General features: G+C 39.9%; 2 protein-coding genes across 5 annotated transcripts in view; one reads left to right on the top strand and one right to left on the bottom strand.

Moving 5' to 3' along the window:
• Window positions 1–5228, top strand: part of il16 (interleukin 16) — a 50276-nt gene extending 45048 nt beyond the window's left edge. For all 4 annotated transcript variants that reach the window (XM_038692264.1, XM_038692265.1, XM_038692263.1 and 1 more), the window contains 3 exons: window positions 2219–2450; window positions 2710–2838; window positions 3489–5228. In XM_038692264.1, the coding sequence (XP_038548192.1) occupies window positions 2219–2450; window positions 2710–2838; window positions 3489–3655 (528 nt within the window). In that variant the 3' untranslated portion in view covers window positions 3656–5228. The remainder of the gene's footprint in view (window positions 1–2218; window positions 2451–2709; window positions 2839–3488) is intronic.
• A 3669-nt stretch (window positions 5229–8897) lies between these two features.
• stard5 (StAR-related lipid transfer (START) domain containing 5) lies at window positions 8898–18230 on the bottom strand. The gene is made up of 6 exons (XM_038692262.1): window positions 17698–18230; window positions 16361–16410; window positions 15437–15569; window positions 14875–14992; window positions 13049–13142; window positions 8898–12934 (listed from the first exon to the last, which is right to left on the bottom strand). The coding sequence occupies exons 1-6, from the start codon at window positions 17785–17787 to the stop codon at window positions 12784–12786; spliced, it is 636 nt and encodes a 211-aa protein (XP_038548190.1). The 5' UTR covers window positions 17788–18230; the 3' UTR covers window positions 8898–12783.
• Window positions 18231–18672: the final 442 nt, after the last annotated feature.

Raw genomic sequence — 18672 nt, 5'->3', positions numbered from 1 at the left:
CAAACAACCACAGAACAGACTAAAGAACTGAACTAGGATCAAACAGAACACAGAGTCGACAAGGCCAAAATAACAACAAACACACAACCAGGAATAAATACAAAGACATGAACTAAGACACAGGACTAAAATGCAGGACTAAAATTAAGATACGAGACAAGACAGATACTAAGTAAACTAAACATGTGAATGAACAAAAGAATAAGCTAGGCTACAAAACACAAAACCCCAAACCATGACAAGCTCTATTAAAACTTACAGAAACACAGAACCCAAAACCAAACCCACAAAAACAGACTAAAACAGGAAAAAGCATGAACACATTAGACAGTTCACATTATTGCTTAAATGTGGCCCATATCAGACTCCAGTGTGAACTGTCCACGGCCTGAACGTGACCCGCATGCGCAGAAGAATAACACAACGTCACACGCAGTACGCTATTGCAGGCTACAGAAGTAAACAAGGAGCAAAAGAGGTTAGCTCTGATTAGCTCACAGGAGACTCACGTTTTTTATTGTCCTCTCACGGGTGACATGACAAGTATTCACAACTTTCTGTTCTTTTGATTCTGGCGCTGTCCAACGCAACTGCCCCACTCCCTCCGTCTCTCTCCCTCCCCACTGTGTCCGCATGAACAAATAGCATGCACATAACTCAGAAGAGAGTTTGTGGTCTGGTGGATTTCACGTGTAAGAAAGACAATTCTTGAGCAGATGATAGTGAGGTAGAGGAGGAAGACAGCCACATGTATAATAATGGCTTTTGTGAAGCTTTTTCATTCACCGCGGCTCCGTCTGCAGCAGCACTGTGACAACAGCTGCTCTAGTGTGACGTCAAAGTCGCATCAGTTCAGACCTGAGTGTCCAGACTGATGTTGCATTTAAAAAGATCCTATCTGTATCGGATTTGGACCACATATGGAAGTGGCCCAATTCCGAACAGGAAAAGATCAGATTCCATGTGACTTGGCCTGTTCACACTGTCATAAAATGTTTAGATCTGGGTTACATATGAGCAAAAAAATCAGATTTGGGCCACATTGGTCTGCAGTCTGACCGTAGTCTAAAATATAAAATGAAGACCCTCTGTTAGCCAACTTTCTTAGGTTAGCTAACTACAACTAAGGTAGCTAACTTAACTAGAAAGACAAACCAACCATCAGACAGACAGTCACACACACATAAACAGAGATATATAGCTAAATACTAAATAAAATATATGATAACTTAGCCTAGCTCACAATGACATTTATCAGTTTAATGCTCTGACTTAACGAGACGCAAACTTGGAGGATGACGTATGGCTTGTGGAATTATTATATAGTCATACATCACCGGCCTGTTTTAGAAACTAAGCAATTTTTGCAACTTTGAGCACAAAATTAAGCTATTTGTCAAAAAGTATTTGTCAAATGGTGTGGCTATTCAACATTGCAAGGAAATGACTCAGAATAACAATAATAGAATAGAAATAATACATTTTATTTGATGGCGCCTTTCATGGCACTCAAGGTCACCTTACAACAAGAACCTCGGCTTTAACCTCGCACATATATAAATACTCACCTTGCACATACACAAATATTCACGCATTACAGTATGTGTGTATGTGCAAGCGTGTATGCATGTATGTGCATGACAGTTTGTGTGTGCAAGCAACATATTCAAGCAACTAGGTGGCTTCTCATAATATTGTATATCCAATAATATCCGACAAAGCATTTGTGACCAAAGCATTAACCACCATGATGGCAATGTATACTTATTGTACTTAATGTATACTACTAAAATTCAGTGTTTGATGAATGTAACACCTTGTGAAGAATTAGAATTTACTTGTTTGGTCCAAAATGGTCAGGGACCATTTAGTGCATCTGTTATTGTAATGTCAAGGCCTCTGAAGAAAACAGTCATACAATAAGTAAATAAGACTACTGTTTTTTAGGGGTGCAACAGATCACAAAACCCATGGTTCAGATCCTTTCCAGACCAGCCAAATAAAACACACAACGCTTGGCAAATTTGTGGACTACAGTTCTATAGCCCTGTCAGTTCATTTTAGCTAAAAACAGGCTGAAAACAATTTGTAGATAATTTACTTCTGATCAGAGGTGTGCAAGGGTGAATGAACAAAAAAAATAAATATGCATTTTACACTTTGTGCCACTGTCTGAAAATTATACTAATCTATGAGGCACCGACTGTCTTGCACCCAGGTCCACAAAGTGTTTCCCAGTGGCCTGGCAGCTCAGGAGGGCACCATTCAGAAAGGAGATGAGGTGTTGTCTATAAACGGACAAACACTGCGTGACGTCACCCACGCTGATGCCACCGCTGTTCTGCGTCAGGCCCGCAGTCTGAAGCTGGCAGTGGTGGTTGTCTGTAAGAGAACAGAGGAGGAAGGAACAGAGGGAGGAGACTGTGGGAGCAAAGAGCCCAACCCTGTAGGTGAGTCATACAACACACAGGGATGTAGACCTAAACCTGAAGAGTCTGAGCCTCTCCAGATTTCAATGCTTTTCTAAAACACGAGTTTCAATTTAATTAGAAAATAAGCCCTGCAGTTTATGTTTGCCTAAAAAGGTTCTACATTCCGTACTATGGGATCAGTTATACCTTTTAATATCTTAACCTTTATTTTCCAGCTGTACATAAAGGTGTGCAGGCTACATTTGCCATTTTCTGTGAATTGTGTTTTGTGCTGCAGTGGAGGAGCAGGGAGCTCCGGTGAGTTTGCAGCTGGAGAAAGGAGCTGGTGGAGTTGGGTTTACTCTGGAGGGAGGAAAAGGCTCAATCCACGGAGACAGACCTTTAGTCATCAACAGGATCTTTACAGGTACATTCATGATGCTGACATTATGATTTCATTATACTTACAATTAAACAATTTCCAGTAAATTCAAACACTAGGCTTTCTTATTAACCATGACTAATAAACAGATATAACATATTATCAGTATTAATATTCAGAGTTTGATTGCTTCTGTTTATTTGCTAAAATGACAGAAAGCAGATTTTCTGTGATGTGAATTAATGTTATTATAGAGAAGAGACACTTCATATTTCTTGATATTTGAAGGAGGAGAGGATGTGATGCATTTCCGGAGTGCAATTAGTTTCAAATCTGGGAAAGGAAGCTGCTGCAGACATGAGTACTACATGTACTCATGTCTGCAGTCATGCAGTCTGCAGTCATGCAGCAACTATGTAAAACTGTAAACGACTGAAACTTGGCAATGAATGCTTAATCAGTCTTATTCTCTTGTTTGGCTTTTTGTGAAATAGAATGAAATAAAGTCTGTAGAAACACATTTTCAAATTCTGGAGAAAAAAAATCTGAAAACAAATGCTCTGTTGTCAGTACTGAAACGCATTCCCCAAACATACTGAAACCAGTTATCACAATTTTGTGAAAGATGGCAAGAGCTAATAATTAGTTGTTTTTTTAGAATACCCTTCCCAACTCTGTGTGTGTGTGTGTGTCAGGTGGAGCAGCTGAGCAGAGCAGTCTGCAGTGTGGAGATGAACTGCTGCAGGTCCAGGGAATCAGCCTGCAGGACATGACTCGCTTTGAGGCCTGGAACATGATCAAGGCTTTACCTGAAGGACCCATCACAGCAGTCATCAGGAGGAGGCAGGGGCCAGTAGAATGACACACATGGTTGCTTACAAAAAGAGAAACTAAACAAACAGCAGCACTTGCGGCACACCAATATTGCCCTCAATATCATAGAAATCCTATCAGCCAGTCATTGTGGTCTACCATAGACAGAGTGGTTGGACAACTTCTAAAATCATTTTTATTATTTTTATATCAAATGTCTGACCAGATCTAAAACCCAAGTTTTCTCACTTACCCACAGTGGTGAGTCAATAATCTGCAGAGCACACTGTCAGAAAGTTTACCTTCAGTAGAACATAGTATAAATGTTTGTTCCAGTGGATTATCCTGCATAGTGCCGTTTTGTTTACAGCGTAATGGGATCTGGCTTGTTGAATATAGATATAGAATAGTGTCATGGGGAGACAAAGAACAAAGCCCGACTGTGCAAACTGCTTATGTCTCTGCCTCCATGACAATGTTTTTGTAAAATATGTGGTGAATTACATTCATACATACATTTGCTGAAATTATGTAATAAGTAAGATGCAGTAAAACATGACACTGGGGTAAGTATAATAGTTGCAATGTTATTTCATACCACAGTAGTGATGTGAGCCAAGTAATTTTACCCACTCTATCCTTCACAGTATGAAACAGTAAATCACAAATCAGGCCCTGTGAGCCACACAACACTTCATGAAAGATAATTTAAGGCTGGTGGTTCTCCAACAGCTGACTTACATATCAGTCTCGAAGTCTACAAAATCAGTCTGATTAAATTCAGACATCGGCACAAACCTTAAGGAGAAAGGAAGCACTGCAGGGGAAAGGCACAATAAAAGCAACACCTGTAGAGAACGATGCAACCCAGTACAACAGCCCAGCATCAAATCTGCAGTGCTGTTGTACTGGACTGATTCAAATTGTGATGGGTGTGGAGTATAGGTGTTACGTGTCGTTTTAATGCTCCTGTATCTTGAACCTATAATGGTATGAAAAGCAAAAGGAAATCAGTTGTAAAAGAAGACAGTTATATACTGTATATTAGAATAAATGCCTATTTTTCAGCAGTTGTACTGTATGTATGTGGAAACAAGTATAATGCACTTTGGTTGACTCAGTAGCTTTGAGTTTGACTCTCCTGCTACTAGTAGTTATCTGTCAAACCAAACCCAACTGGAATGTTAGAGTTGTATTTGTGTCAATCTTGAGCATGTAATGGGACATTTTGAGCACAGAAAAGGATTTTATGCAAGCACATGAATGACATTTTTGTACAGAAATAATCCCTCAATCTATTCTGTACTCAGTAGTGTTTAATATGCACAAAGATGCACAATAACCTGACACTGTGAGCACGTGCCCAAGGCTTTGAGTGTGCATACAGCAGGAAATGTGAGGACAAATGTGCGCTTTTAACTTTTATTTATAATCGAGCACAGAACAGATTACTTTGCTCAAATGTTCTATGCGTACTAATCATTTCTAATTTTGGGGATCCAGCCCTTTTCTGTGCTTAAAATGACACAAACATATTGCCAAAGTATGTCTTTGCATGCAACCACAAAAGAATGTTTTCTATTACTGTTTTCTAGAACATGTATAAAGCTGTTCAAAACGGAGCCAAATCTGTGTGATGTTTCATCCTCTAAATGTGTAGATGGCTTTAAAATAGTTTAAAGTGTGAGAAGCTTTTCTGTTGTTCTGTTAAGAAGAAGACCAGTGATGGACAACAAGATGTTTCTATTAATCATTTTAATGCTGGTGAAATACAAAACTAACTGGGTGCAGAACAGTACAAGATCAACAGTTCAATGTGTTCTGACTAGACACGTAAAACTCAATGTTAAGAGTAGCAGCTCTCATGAAGAGGAATAAATTATATATGTTTGACATCTATCATTTTACATATATTCTGCCATGTCAGCCATTAAATTTCCCCAGGACAACCTGAAACTAGGGTAACATAGGAGGCAAGAACAGTCACATGTTACCAGAACAGTGCACACAAGGAAACTTTGTATTGGTCTCTCAATCACAGAACACAAACTTTACTCTGGATATTTGGGTTCACTGGTGGTCAAAAAACCCGTCAGTCACAATCTAATACTTAAAGGGTGTAACTAGGACTGGTTCTGCCATAGTATACATGCTCTTTGACCACCTAGTCATTCTGGATACAGTGAGATGCTTGTTGGTCAAAGTTCACTGGGGTGAGAGAATGCACAGGGGTAAATCAATACCGAATCACATGCTGCCGCACTGTTCTGTATCAGAATCTCATGTTTAGTGTTCACTGCTTGCATTTTTACATGTTAGGTGTAGTTCACAGTAAACAGGTCCTGTATTGTTGAGGATGCCTCAAAATATAATTAGAAACTAGCAGCAAACTGGTGAAAAAGCTGCTGGTGATTCTGTGGGTTAAGTCCCAACGTTTTTGTGGCAGTCAAAACAGACGTCCCAGCAAGTGTAGGATATAAGATGTACAAGGACCCGATTTCAGTTTAGTATTAATAAGTGATCTGTATGTAGTTATCATATCTGGAGCAGAGAAAAGAGTTACTGCATGTGTAAATGCATGCAGAATGCAGTCGGATCAGCCAGAACACCTCTGCAGGTGAAGATGACATCTGGACAGTTAAGTTAAGAATCAAGCTATCTCGAAAGAGAGGCCCTGCCGCAACGCTGCTTCAGGAGACTCTCGAGGGACAACGACAACATGAAAGATGACTGACAAGGATAGCCAATCCAGCATTCGTTTCCCGACTGGCTCAGATCCCAATCTTACAGTATAAATGATGTTTGTCTCGTTAGCTGGGTGACCGAAGAGAGGTCTACAGATGCCTTCAGCTGTCCCAGTGGGTCAACTTGACCCTCGCCTTGCACATTGTAGCAGTCCTTTGGGAGAATCCCTCATTACTTCCCTTAAACCTGCAATAACTGATTTTTTCTGGCCACTGGGAGTCAGCTGAACATATTGGTGCAGTAAACATGTACACGTGTGTTCGAGATGACTGCAGCGGACTTTTCGCCAACTTGATAGTCAAACATGATCTGCAGGCGACTTCAGGGGTTGGATACAAAAACACTGCCGTCAAGTAGGACAAATTCTACCTCCCGTACCGTGAGCTTACTGTGAACTTAGAACAATGACTGATCTCGCCGCACTAAGTCAAACACACATATTGCCTTATCATCACCTTTTAAGTTGATATGGCAAACTTGTTAGCAAACAGTTGCACATCTACACATCCAGCAGTTCTACCTAGCGAATGGGAGTCCAATACTGACTCTCTGTTAGCTCTGTTTTGGTGTCCACAGCCTTCTGAAGGAAATATCTGGCTCTACCCACCAGCTAGTCTCTGTGTCTGTCTGCTCTTGGCTGCGGAGCGGGTCGTGAACAGTGGGTTTCTAGAGCTTTTTCACTGACAACAGCGGCCTGCTACTGCCAAAAACAACACAACGAGTAAAGGTAGGAATTATTATTAGCTGTGGGCTGTACAGCTAAACAATTATCAGTTTTCACAGTCATCTGATACATTGTTATTGTAAAAATATCGATTATAGCCACTTTAACCTGAGACATACTGTACCATGTTTGTTGATAACTCCACCTATTAAATATTGAGACCCGATCACAATGCAGGCAGGAGAGGTAATGAGCAGAGGCCTGTCATCATATATCCAGATAACGTAATCAGATACAGATCACATGTCAATACATAGACTTGTTGTTGGGCCTGTACTACGAAGGGAGCTCAACCTACTCAGAGTTAACTCGGGGTTATCAGGCAAACTCAGGGTTGACAAACTCTGACCGCCTACACTGGAGTTGAACGGTAATACGAAAGTAGATAACATGTTGGGTTAGTTGAGTCCGTGTTAACTTAATTGGAGTGCGTTTGCATAAAAGGGGTGTGTTCGGCCGTGCAGGCGGAGTTTTTTTTCCGCAACGGCACTTGCTTCGTATTTCTCCAGAGGAATGCATGTTGGTAGTGTCAGGAAATTATGAATGTAAAGACAAGTTAACGGCTAAATCTAATATCGTGGCGGCTGACAAAGCCAGGGAGACTTGTTGGCATCACAATGAGTAGGCCTAAATTTGTAGCCTAATTATCATCACAGTGTTTTTATTGTAGTTCAAATCTCTATTATGTATTTTATGGGCTCTTCTTTTATGTGTAATATGATTAAGATATAAAGGTACTACTGCACATAATGTCCATTGTAATAGTAAAAAAGGAGCCAGCGGAGAGGGGGAATAATCCGAGACAGAATTTAATTTCCAAGATTAATCTACAAGTAAAAAACTATTTTAATAAATAAATATTCTCTGACATTATAGTCACACATTTATGAGAGAAACTTCACTTTGCAAGGCTGCAACATCACACACACACCTCTGCCGTGTATTATGCATGCAGTGGAAAGTTATATTAGACTCTGCGATTGGATTTAGCAGTGAGGAAACACTTGTGAGTTTAGCCCACAATCACTATCATGCACCTTAGAGACTTTGTTTTCTTCTGAATAGGCCCAATCCATGGCAGAGTTATTTTCGTTTATGACAAATTTCAGATTTTTCTTCTTGGAAATTTCACACTTTCATCTTGGAGTTAATGTTTTTTTCCTCTGTTTTTAACCCCGACCCCCTATTTTTGGGACACATAAAAATCTAAATATGTGAAAACACTTTCAATTATAGATTACAGATGGGCTATATCCAAGAAACTATCCCGTTAATTAATTAAGATCTTTTCCCTAAAATCCCCGAGTCTGCAGGGCTCGCTGTCTGAACGTAATGCTGTTGTGTTCAGAACTTCACTGCAACCGCAGTGGAACAAATCAGGATGAAATCTAAACATTATGAAGTGGTGTGGATTAATATCCTACTTCTCATGATCACTGAGTAGAGATGTGGTGTGTAGTCCGCGTATACAGGATAACCTCAAGTTAACCATGAACAAAACCTGCTCGGAGGAGTTTAGAGATACAAGGTATATTGCCATGGCAACAGACCTCAGGTAACATCTATCCACCTTTCGTAGTACAGGTTAATCAGGAAGTTACACCTGACGTCACGAAGTTACTCCTGAAGTTACCCGGATAAGCCAGTTACCTCGCTTCGTAGTACAGGCCAGGGGTCTTGAGCCAAAAAGGTGATCAGTGTTGATTCACTTTGAATGTCAGGAATTTGTGCTTCTCTGATTTCCATTCACTTTGTATTCCTCATGTAAATGGGTGTTTCTTTCACTTTAGCAGATACTTGCATGTACATTGAAACAATTTCACATAAAAAATGCCTGCTTTATTTAAACAATACAGACACACACAAATCACCTTTAGATCCACATGTAAACAATAACATCTCAAGCACACATGACTGGGAAATGATGGAATGTAAGTAATTTTTCTTTCACTGTGAGGTAAAAATGTTACAGGTAAAGCGCCAAAACATTTTTAAAAGGAATCTTGATACTCCTAAAAAATACTAGTTTAAACATGTCACATGTCCAGGCTCTAAAGAAAGTGGGTATGTCGACAGTGTACTACACATCTTTCATCCAGCTTTCCCTGACTCAGAAAACTCTTCTTTATCCATTCATTTCATACTGAGGGATTTCTTTATACACTCTTAACATGTTCAAGCAATATATTAATCCAATTTATTCAGTAAGACTTCAGCCTTAATGAAGGGAAGGCTTAAATAGTGTCTTTCAAACCACTCAGCTGTAGTGTCTTCTCATTCCCTTGACCAATGTCAGCTGCAAGATTAATACGAGTAAAGTATTACTGTGTGTGTGTGAATATCTGAATAAGATTCTGGCAGTTGTGGAATAACTTACATTTATATATTTTGTGAATAATATTTATGTAAATATAATACAGTAGCGACTTTGAAATTGTTCAGTTATTAAATACAGACATTTTTTTCTTTCAAGTGCTATAGGTTTTTTCGTGTGAAGGTGCAGCGGAGTGAAGCTGTTCACCCCATCTCTCTAACCTGAAAATTAGTCTTGCATTAAAAACAACACATGAGATACATAAAGCCAATGGTCAGTGTGGATGTGGATGTCTTCAAGTGCTAAATAAGAATTAAAGACTGCCCTAATCTGGACAAGTGGACATACTGTCACTAATGTCCACTTCACGTTCCACAAGTACATTTATTTTTCCTCATGCAGAACTCTCATTGTCTACACTGTGTAGACAGTGAGGTGGCCTGGACAAATACTGCGCGTACTGTGCCAGGGTATATAGAGGAATACTGAAGTAAGATTCAATACCTTTTCAACATATTTTAAGACTGCCGCGTCACTTTGAGCTGTAACCGGCTAGGTCAGCAACACAACTGTAAAAAGGGACACTGTGGAGTTTTAAAAAGGAATTTATATATATTTAAATCATTTTTCTTTACTATATGTGACCAGGTTGTAACCTCACCTAAAAATTGAGGCATGGTGGAAGATTATGGTCGGTTGTACTCCGCACAGATCTATTTTTAGGGCCGTATGAGTGTGGCAGTGTGAGAGCAGCTATAGACAGACAGGGAGACAGCTTCACACAACATGCTGGAAACTCAGGTAAACTCCCACTGCAGCGTTACAGTAATATTTTTATCAGCTGCAGGTTGAAGTAATCCATGCTTGTTACATGATAATGTTACATTTACTGTATTTTGCCAACGTGATGTGTCATTAGCCCGCCTGCTGCTTTTCAGTAACTAACTTTACTATATGTGTGTCTTTCTCCGGAGGCTCAGCACTGTGAGCACAGCTAAATGTATTGGATGATAATGAAACGGTTAGTGAGCTGGGCTGAATATTATAAATTAAATTGTTGCCTCACTTTATAACTGTTAGACCGCAGTAAGTAACGTTACTGTAGTGGATGGGTCTTCCTCTGTGTTGTTATCGTCCAGTTATGTCGCATCATTGGATATTATGGGGTCACGCAAGAAGAGAAGCTGTGTACCTGAGTATCAGTAAAAACACAATAAATCTAAATTGAACGTTATGAAGCAATCAGCAGTAGATCCGTACTAAAGTAGCTGGCTGCTCCTGCCTTGCATCAAGGCTAGTATAAAGAAATCGCTCCACATTTGCTTTGTAGTGTTACATCCTTTCTTGCAGGCTTAAATAAAAACTTTGACATAACACTGGTGGGACACAGGATGGTAATATGAATCGCGTTAGCAGGTAAAGTAATGTGGAAAGAAATAACGTTACATATTATATCTTACACCACATAACTTTAGCAACTGCTGGGCATTAGCCGGCGAGCTGACGTTACTCTCTTGTGACTCCAGCCTTTCTGATGTTTTGTGAAACTGTGTTTTTACTTGACATCATCTGATTCTCTTTGGTCTGACAGGCTTCATCATATAAACCTTTCTGGTTGTTTTTATCCTTACGTGGCGTTTGTGTTGGAGTCTGTGTTTTGCTGGGGGCCGGTTGTTTTGTGGCGTTAGTGTCGTTAGCTGTGTTGTTGTAGTCGGAGCGAGGCTCGGGAGCGCGCATACAGCTTCTATCCCAAGCCAATACCTTCTGATTAAAAGCAGAATAGTGGCTGTTCCAAGCAACAGAGAAAACAGGCGTGTGCTTCATTTCTAAGTGAGGCTACAGCTCAATAAGCCAGTGAACATTTGATTTGTTATTAAGTAACAAGGGTGAGTGTAATCTTTTGTTATTCAGCCACAGCATAAAAATAAAGAAAAAATTGAAAATAATTTCTTAAAGGTGTACAGGATGAGGATCTTTTTTTAGAGTCATAATGTTTTAGTCTCGTGCTTTTCCATGTCCTTTGATTTTCTTTCTTGTCTCTGCTTTGAATAGGACCTCTCTCAGGAAACAAAACTAGTATTTACAGAGGAGACTTCAATCTGGCTTTCATTACAAAGGCAGTGGTGGAGGAAGTAGTCAGATCCTTACTCAGGTGTTCTCATATTGCAGACACATATTACATTGACACACCTCATGAGGCATTTTTGCATCTTTTACAGTTTAACAGTGTCCCCTTTACACTATCTAGTAAAGCTCTCTAGCTTTGTCAGGTTACATTTGGCTTATGTATGTTTATTGTATCTTAAAGTATGTGATTGACACATTTGGATGTTACATGGGATGTTTAATGTTACATCACATCCCTTTCATTATGAAAGGTCTGGTAGCTGGACTGGAAAATCCATCGTTAGCTTGTGACCAGCTTTGTGAGTTCAGTCAGTGAGAAAAGCCATTGCAGCCAAGTTTTGAGAAGCTAGCTCAAATCTAATTAGACTACGCTGAACTTGGGAGACCAACTGCAGGCAGCTGGTTTGGTTCTAATCTTAAAACATGAGGATTTTACAGGGACTGTATATGAAGAAAAAGACAGGGAAATGTACTTTAGAAACTAAAGCAGCACTAAACATGTCCTATTCAGAAGGCAGTCTTTTAGAAAGAATAATCCGAGAAAAAAGAAGCTGCCTTTGTTTAAAAAGGCCACCGCTGTACGCCATCCCACCTGTGCTTCAGTGTAGCTGATAAAAGAGGCAGATATTCACGGCTCAGAGACAAGTGGAGATGAGCAAAACTATGGCATTTCAAGTACAACACAAACAACTAAATATGAGGTATGAGTCAGTATTCCAGCATAGGGTAAATAAGGTCCATGCAACATGCATGTTTACTGTACACACTGAAGTATGCAATTACATTAAAAGATATTCTGTACTGCACATGTACAAATATAGATTTGTATTTTCATCCTAAAGATTGGAGGAAACAAATGTCCCACAGATGGGGGTTTAAAGAGACTGGCATATTAAAAAGAAGAATATGGTCTAGACTTGCTCTATGAAAAGTGCAATGAGATAACTTCTGTTGTGAATTGGCGCTATGTAAATGAAATGGAATAGGAAAACAAAATGGAGTTTAAGATACAAGTTTTGTCAGATGTAAGCCCATGTTCTTATTTGGGGACTTTTCAATATGTCAGCTGCTTTCAAATCAGGGATTTACTGATTCCTCCTGCAGTAACACAGGAATAAAGGAATGCACATTAAAAATAAATGGTGGATTAGATCTATTTTAAATATGGGGCCGTTTGATTGTTGCTGGGTTTGGACTGTTTAAAATGGAATGAGCATTTGGCCTGACCAGTCAGTAGACCTCAGGTTTGAAGGCAGATCTTTTGCTGTCAAAGGTCCTTGAGGGATTTGACGGCCTTGGCCAGGTTGCTGTAGAACTCAGCCATGCTGGAGGGGAAGAACGAGTCGACCACGGAGCGAGGGAGTAAGCCACCTAGGTCTGTCTGGAAGAAACTGAACACCTGGGTTTTGTTGGGCTCTCTGGAAATGTAAAACAAAAAAAGAGAAGCACAAACAGTACGGTGAAGATGACCTGAACTCAGCATATCCTCTACACACAAAGTGTACTTGCTTGGTGTGTGTTAGCGTACTCACCCTGAGATGGGAACACATATGCAACCACACGGATGGTTGAATCCTCTCACGTAGCCAGACTGGGGAGGACAGCCCAGGTGACTCACATTGGTGGCTGTTTGACATGACAAAAAAAACAACATCACACGCATTCATGTGTGTCAACAATATATGTGGCTCTCAACCATGGGAGCTCAGGAACTAAACCGAGAGCCTACAGGTTTTCATTTCAATGAAATAGCTTGGCTTGTGCAGATGCATCTGGTAATCTGGTTGTGGCTTTCCATCGTTTTGCCCATCATTTCTATCAGTTCACAGCAACAAAGTCCAATGGAGCAAGAAACACGGACATTCAGGTTGGAAACAAGCCAACAGGTTATGCAGATCATATAAACCACTTTCCTACCAGGAAGTGGGTCTGTAAACTGTGAGGGATGTTTATATACAGCTCATCAGGTATGTTACTGAAGAATCAGATCATAAAATGTGATCCAGAGGTTAATAATTGTCAAGCTTTACAGAAAAAAGTAGATGAGTGGATATCACCTTATTCACAGTTACTGTACAATATTGCCTTGATCAGTTCTGTTCAAGTATATGTAGACATATTTCTACAGCTCCAATTCATGCACTATTGTATGTTAAGTTTTAATGCTTTGGAGGGCTACAAATCATCACTGCTAGGTCTGAATTGCTTTTTGACCCTGAAATATCTGAGATAATATGAGCAGTTACAGAGGTGGTATTCTGCTCATTTTCAGGTTCAAAATCCTATTTAGGGGTTGTACCAGAACAGGTTTATATGGTTTCATTTTCAAAAAATACCATACTGCACATTGCTACAGCTCCTCTTTTCACCCTGTGTTGAAGGCTTCGTTTTAGCTATGGAGTGATACATCTTGTCTCTAAATGATCTTTGTTGGGAGTTGCACATGAAAAAGCATAATACCACCTCATTAAAGCCGAGATTATTCTCTATTTATTTCACTGTTTGTCCTTTGTTCCCTTTCACTTCTTTACATATCTAAGAATTATGATAAACTGCTTCTTTGGTGAGTTATCATAACCAATAGAACTGATGGCCAAACCTCCAAAAATAAGAGCCGAATTGAGCTGAGTTGTTCAACGTGCTGCTGTGGACAGGGTCAGCAGCAACGTGTTTTAGCCACCTAAAGAAGGACCCCTGAAAAAAAAAAATCAGTTCAATTGTATCCTATATTTACAATATTTTTGGTGCTTTACCTGCTGTACAGCCATTTCCTTTGGAACTACATTTTCTCAACCATAGATCTTCGTATCCAGCTTGTTTGGCCGAGGTTGTACATAATCCTCTTCAGACAAGTGATCACTGCAAACATGGAGTTGTCCCAATACTGCATGTTGAGTGTTCTCAGCCAAGTTACACTTATGCGTGGGAATCTCTTCCATTCAGATAATGTAGTTCCAAAGGAAATGCCTGTCTGACAGCAAGGTAAGCGCTGAAATTATTAAACACATGGCGTACATTTGTCCTGATATTGATGTCTTTCAGTGGGCCTTCTTTAAGTGGCTAAAACACATTAGCTGCTGACCCTGTCCACACATTGCTTAGCTTCAGTGCCGGTACAACTCTCTGCTTCTCTGAACTGGGCCATCTACAACAGGTAATAAAAAAATCCCCAACTATCCCTTCAATCTGTTTAGACTTGTAGTGTTCCTTCAGCATACTAAAATCTGAAAGAGCCTTGCATCCAAATCAATCCTACAAGTAAACCAACCAGCCCCTTCTGCAGGGCACAATGAATCTGAAAAAGTACAAAAGAAACAAGTACAGGAAGCAGAGGAGACAAGAATGAGTCGTTACGCACCATTTGATGAAATGGTGCCATCTTCGTATTGTTTAACTAAAATAACATCTACAAAGTCTCGTGGAGCTATGATACCCATAGCTGCTGAGGGAGTGACTGTTCGGCAGATAGAGATGTCCTGCACAAGAGTGGGAGACAAGGGAATGTACTTAAACAAAGCACAAGCAAAAATGGATATCACAATGTACGCATTTAAAGCTGCACGAGGCAAGGTTTTCATTTTAAAACATGTATGTGGATTTGTTCTACTTGCTCAGATTTAGTGGGTTGGGAAGGGTAACTGGCAACAAAGGTTGGATTATTGAACCATGAGTCATGTATGCCGTTTATTGACACAAACTCACTAGATTTATGGTATTGCAGTTCAAAAGTTGCAGTTTCCAAACAGCGTTGCTGCAATGTGTTCGCCACCAATATGATAAGAGACCTAGTGCACCTTTAAAAATAATTCTTTAATGAAAATCAAAAGAAATTTGACAACTGTATGAAGTGAAACTGTTAACTAATACAGAAAGATCATGACAAAACATCCTGTGATCAGAAAAGGACATTAGTAACACACCTCTGTGATTTGTTCCAAAAGCTCAAACTTTTTGACATTGTTGTCCCACTTGACTCTGAGCCCGTTGGGTACTGGTTTCAGACACTCCCACACTTTCTCCGGGCTGCCGCTCACAACCCCGTCCCCCTTATAACTGCAGAGGAAGTCAGATGACAGTCAGGACAGTACATTCTCAAAGCATGGCTGCTGTGAATTAGAGTCATACATTCATGCACAGGCTAATGATTTAACAAATAAACAGTACATTTCTTCTGCTCTGCATTTTTCCAGCCTTGAAAAAAAAATGAAAACATGGCTAATTTCTAATACCAGTTGGTCGAGTTCTAGTCCACACCTTCCTTAAACATAATAACACATAATATATTTCTTTAAAAAATGATGAGGCATAAATAAAAGTCTAATTCTACTGCCGTGTACTCAGTGTTCATGGTGTTGCCTAATGTGTTCTGGCCAAAATTCACTGTAGAAGACTTGTTCAAGACAAGGCATCGGAAAGTTACACAAAATAGATAACAGTACCTGGTGGTAGCAGCTCTTACAATAATATGTAAAAGATAAAGTAGCATCTGTGATACATTCACAACAAACCACCTTTACCACAAGATTATTCCCTGAGGGATATCTCGCTGGGAAATGGCTTTTAATTTTTATCAATGCAGTTTTAGTTATCATGCAGGACAGGCAGCATAATATAATAAACATATGGTCAATTGAAGGCACAAGCCCTGACTGTTATCTTTATCTCTGTGTTCACCCTGAGGACAACTTGTCCACTGAAAAACTAATCTACCCATGGGACACATAAAGTAAAATGAACACCTGCACAAGAGCAAAAAGTCTTCTTAACTATCTACGGTTTCATCGGTGTTCAACTGTTGATTAAATCAAAACTAGATGAGAAAGAAAAAGTTGAGCTTCTCTCACACATTCCCAGGGAACTCAGACGAGGGACGCCAAGACACAATCACGTCATTCTGCCAAAGAAAACAGTGGATTTACAGTGAGCAACATTAACCTGTGTAATGAAGGGCCTGGTACATGCTGTTCCCTCTGAGACTCAGAGCTGCAACGATTAGTCGGACGAAATAAAGATAATAGCTATTTTTGTAATCAGTAATCGTTTCGGTAATTTTTCAAGCAAAAATGTCAATGCTGGTTTCCTGCTTCATAAATTAAAAGGATTTGCTGCTTTTCTTTGTTATTTATGATAGCAAAATAGGGGTCTGTGGAGTTTGGACTGTTGGTTGGACAAAAGAAGCAATTTGAAGACAACACTGTGGGCTCTGGTCAATCGTGCTGAGAATTTTTTACAATTTGTTTTGACATTTTTTAGACTAAACCAGAGGTTTTCAAAAGTGGGAAGCTGTTCCAGGGGTGCTCAGTGAAAGAAATATTACATTACTTTTTAAAAGGAGATCGAAGAGAATATCCTAAAGGTGTGAGATTTGGTTAAAGAGATAATTCAGACACACAGTAGTTTGAGCAAATTTGTTCCCACTTTGCCAGTCAGAAACAATAGATGTCTTAGGAGATACCTTTATGTATAGTGTCTGAAGTTATGTCAAACAGCAATATTAGGTCATCTGTAACTGTTGAGTGACTATGGCATCAAATCAAATCATGACGCTTTAGGCATCTGGGACTTGAGCAAAACTAACCAACCACCAGTCCCAGACTTTGAAAAAACCCTGAACTACACGATTAATCCTGAAAATAATCAGCAGATTTATCGATAATGAAAATAATGATTAGTTGCCGCCCTCTACATTAAAAATGGCATAATGCATTTCTTACTTAAGGAGTGACTGTGACAGAAAGTTCACTCTCAGGTCAGCCATCACTGAGCACCAGTGACTGAGCCTTGACCATGGCTCTCACAGTGTGTCTAGCATCGTTGGCACAAGTTGGCCCTTAACTGGACCCAACTGTTCAGCCAATGAAGCATTTTAGTTCAGTGTTGGTCTTAATTAGAATGTGTGGGTGACTGGGTTCTGACAGACGTGCTGAAGCAGGAGGATATATTGAACTGAGATGGTGAATTTCAGTACAGTAAGGAACAACAACACTCGCTTGGTGCATGCTACTAAAAAGCCCAGCCTCAAGTTTCGTAAAAAAGTTCACAAGACACCTGGCAAGGCCACATGAAGTGACACATTTATGAATGTACCCGTTGGTTCTCTAGCGTTATTCCAGAGAACAGCATGTATCAGGGCAAGTGGGTGTATCATATATATCAGACAATAATAACAGCATATGTTTACCGATTTCTTGCAGACTTTCCACCCGGACTCATCCCTCTTGTAGCCCAGCAAGCAGTCAGCCACCGCCTTCGCTTTATGTTCGTAATCCATAATAGTAAAAGTTAACGTTACCTTGCTAACCCAATTCACTTTGTAGACTAACGTTAGCTGACGGTCCAGCGGCTCCGTGACCGACACACGATGCTTTTTTTCTCTCAGTTCAACAGAAACTCAAAGTCACACTGTACCTGGACTATGTAACGCAGGTGCAGCCACGACATGCAACGTTGCTTAACGTTAGCAAATAGACCAAAACCTGCTCGGGTGAGCGTCGACCGCCACTACAAAGCTAACGTTAGCCAAAATGAATGAAACCTGCTACACAAAACCCGCATCCTTACCAAGCAGCTAGCTCGCGCATACGAGGTGTGTGGAAATAAACCATCCACAATTCCTGTTAACTGTAAAATCGTTTTGGCCTATTCCCGCGCGACAGGCCACATTTGTCTCAGCTAAAGCGTTTAAAAATTTAAGATTTCCCTGAAATACGAGAACCGTTTGCAGAAGTGACATATCCAGAAAATATAACTTCCGGTTGCAGCTTTCAAAACAAAATCCCTATATAAATCCCTATAATCACTATATACAAACCTAATCATTTATGACTATCTGCCATGTGCTTTTATAGCATTTAGCACAACATTTACAAGTTTAATAAAGTGTTGTACTATTGGTTTATGCAAAGCAACACATTGATTCAGCGACTATTTAAACATATTTTATTATGAAGGCAAACGTGCCCGACTCTTTCTTAAAATCTGGTTGGCTTCACGCACCTGCGGCCAGGATCATAGCTTGTTGCTGCAAAGCAAGTTGGGAATTGTAGTGGTCATGTCATTCCAGATGTAATGGTGTTTATTGAGGCCAGGTCAGAACTATTTTATTGTGAAGTGTGCATGGAAATCAAGAGTAATTATGTTAGCTGTATATGTTTTA

This window comes from Micropterus salmoides, unplaced genomic scaffold, assembly GCF_014851395.1.
Source record: "Micropterus salmoides isolate LMB-PRFRI ecotype aquatic unplaced genomic scaffold, ASM1485139v1 Ms_hic_scaffold_3, whole genome shotgun sequence".
NCBI classification, from domain to species: Eukaryota; Metazoa; Chordata; class Actinopteri; order Centrarchiformes; family Centrarchidae; genus Micropterus; species Micropterus salmoides.
Note: the sequence above shows the minus strand (reverse complement) of the source record. Positions and strands in the feature narration are given on the sequence as shown.

Excerpts from the sequence above, each read along its gene's own strand:
- stard5 (XM_038692262.1), bottom strand. The coding sequence starts at position 17,787 with ATGGATTACGAACATAAAGCGAAGGCGGTGGCTGACTGCTTGCTGGGC. Across the intron at positions 16,411-17,697 it reads GGAAAGTCTGCAAGAAATCG|AATGACGTGATTGTGTCTTG; the intron begins GTAAACATATGC and ends TTTCTTTGGCAG. Across the intron at positions 14,993-15,436 it reads TTTTGGAACAAATCACAGAG|GACATCTCTATCTGCCGAAC; the intron begins GTGTGTTACTAA and ends ACTCTTGTGCAG.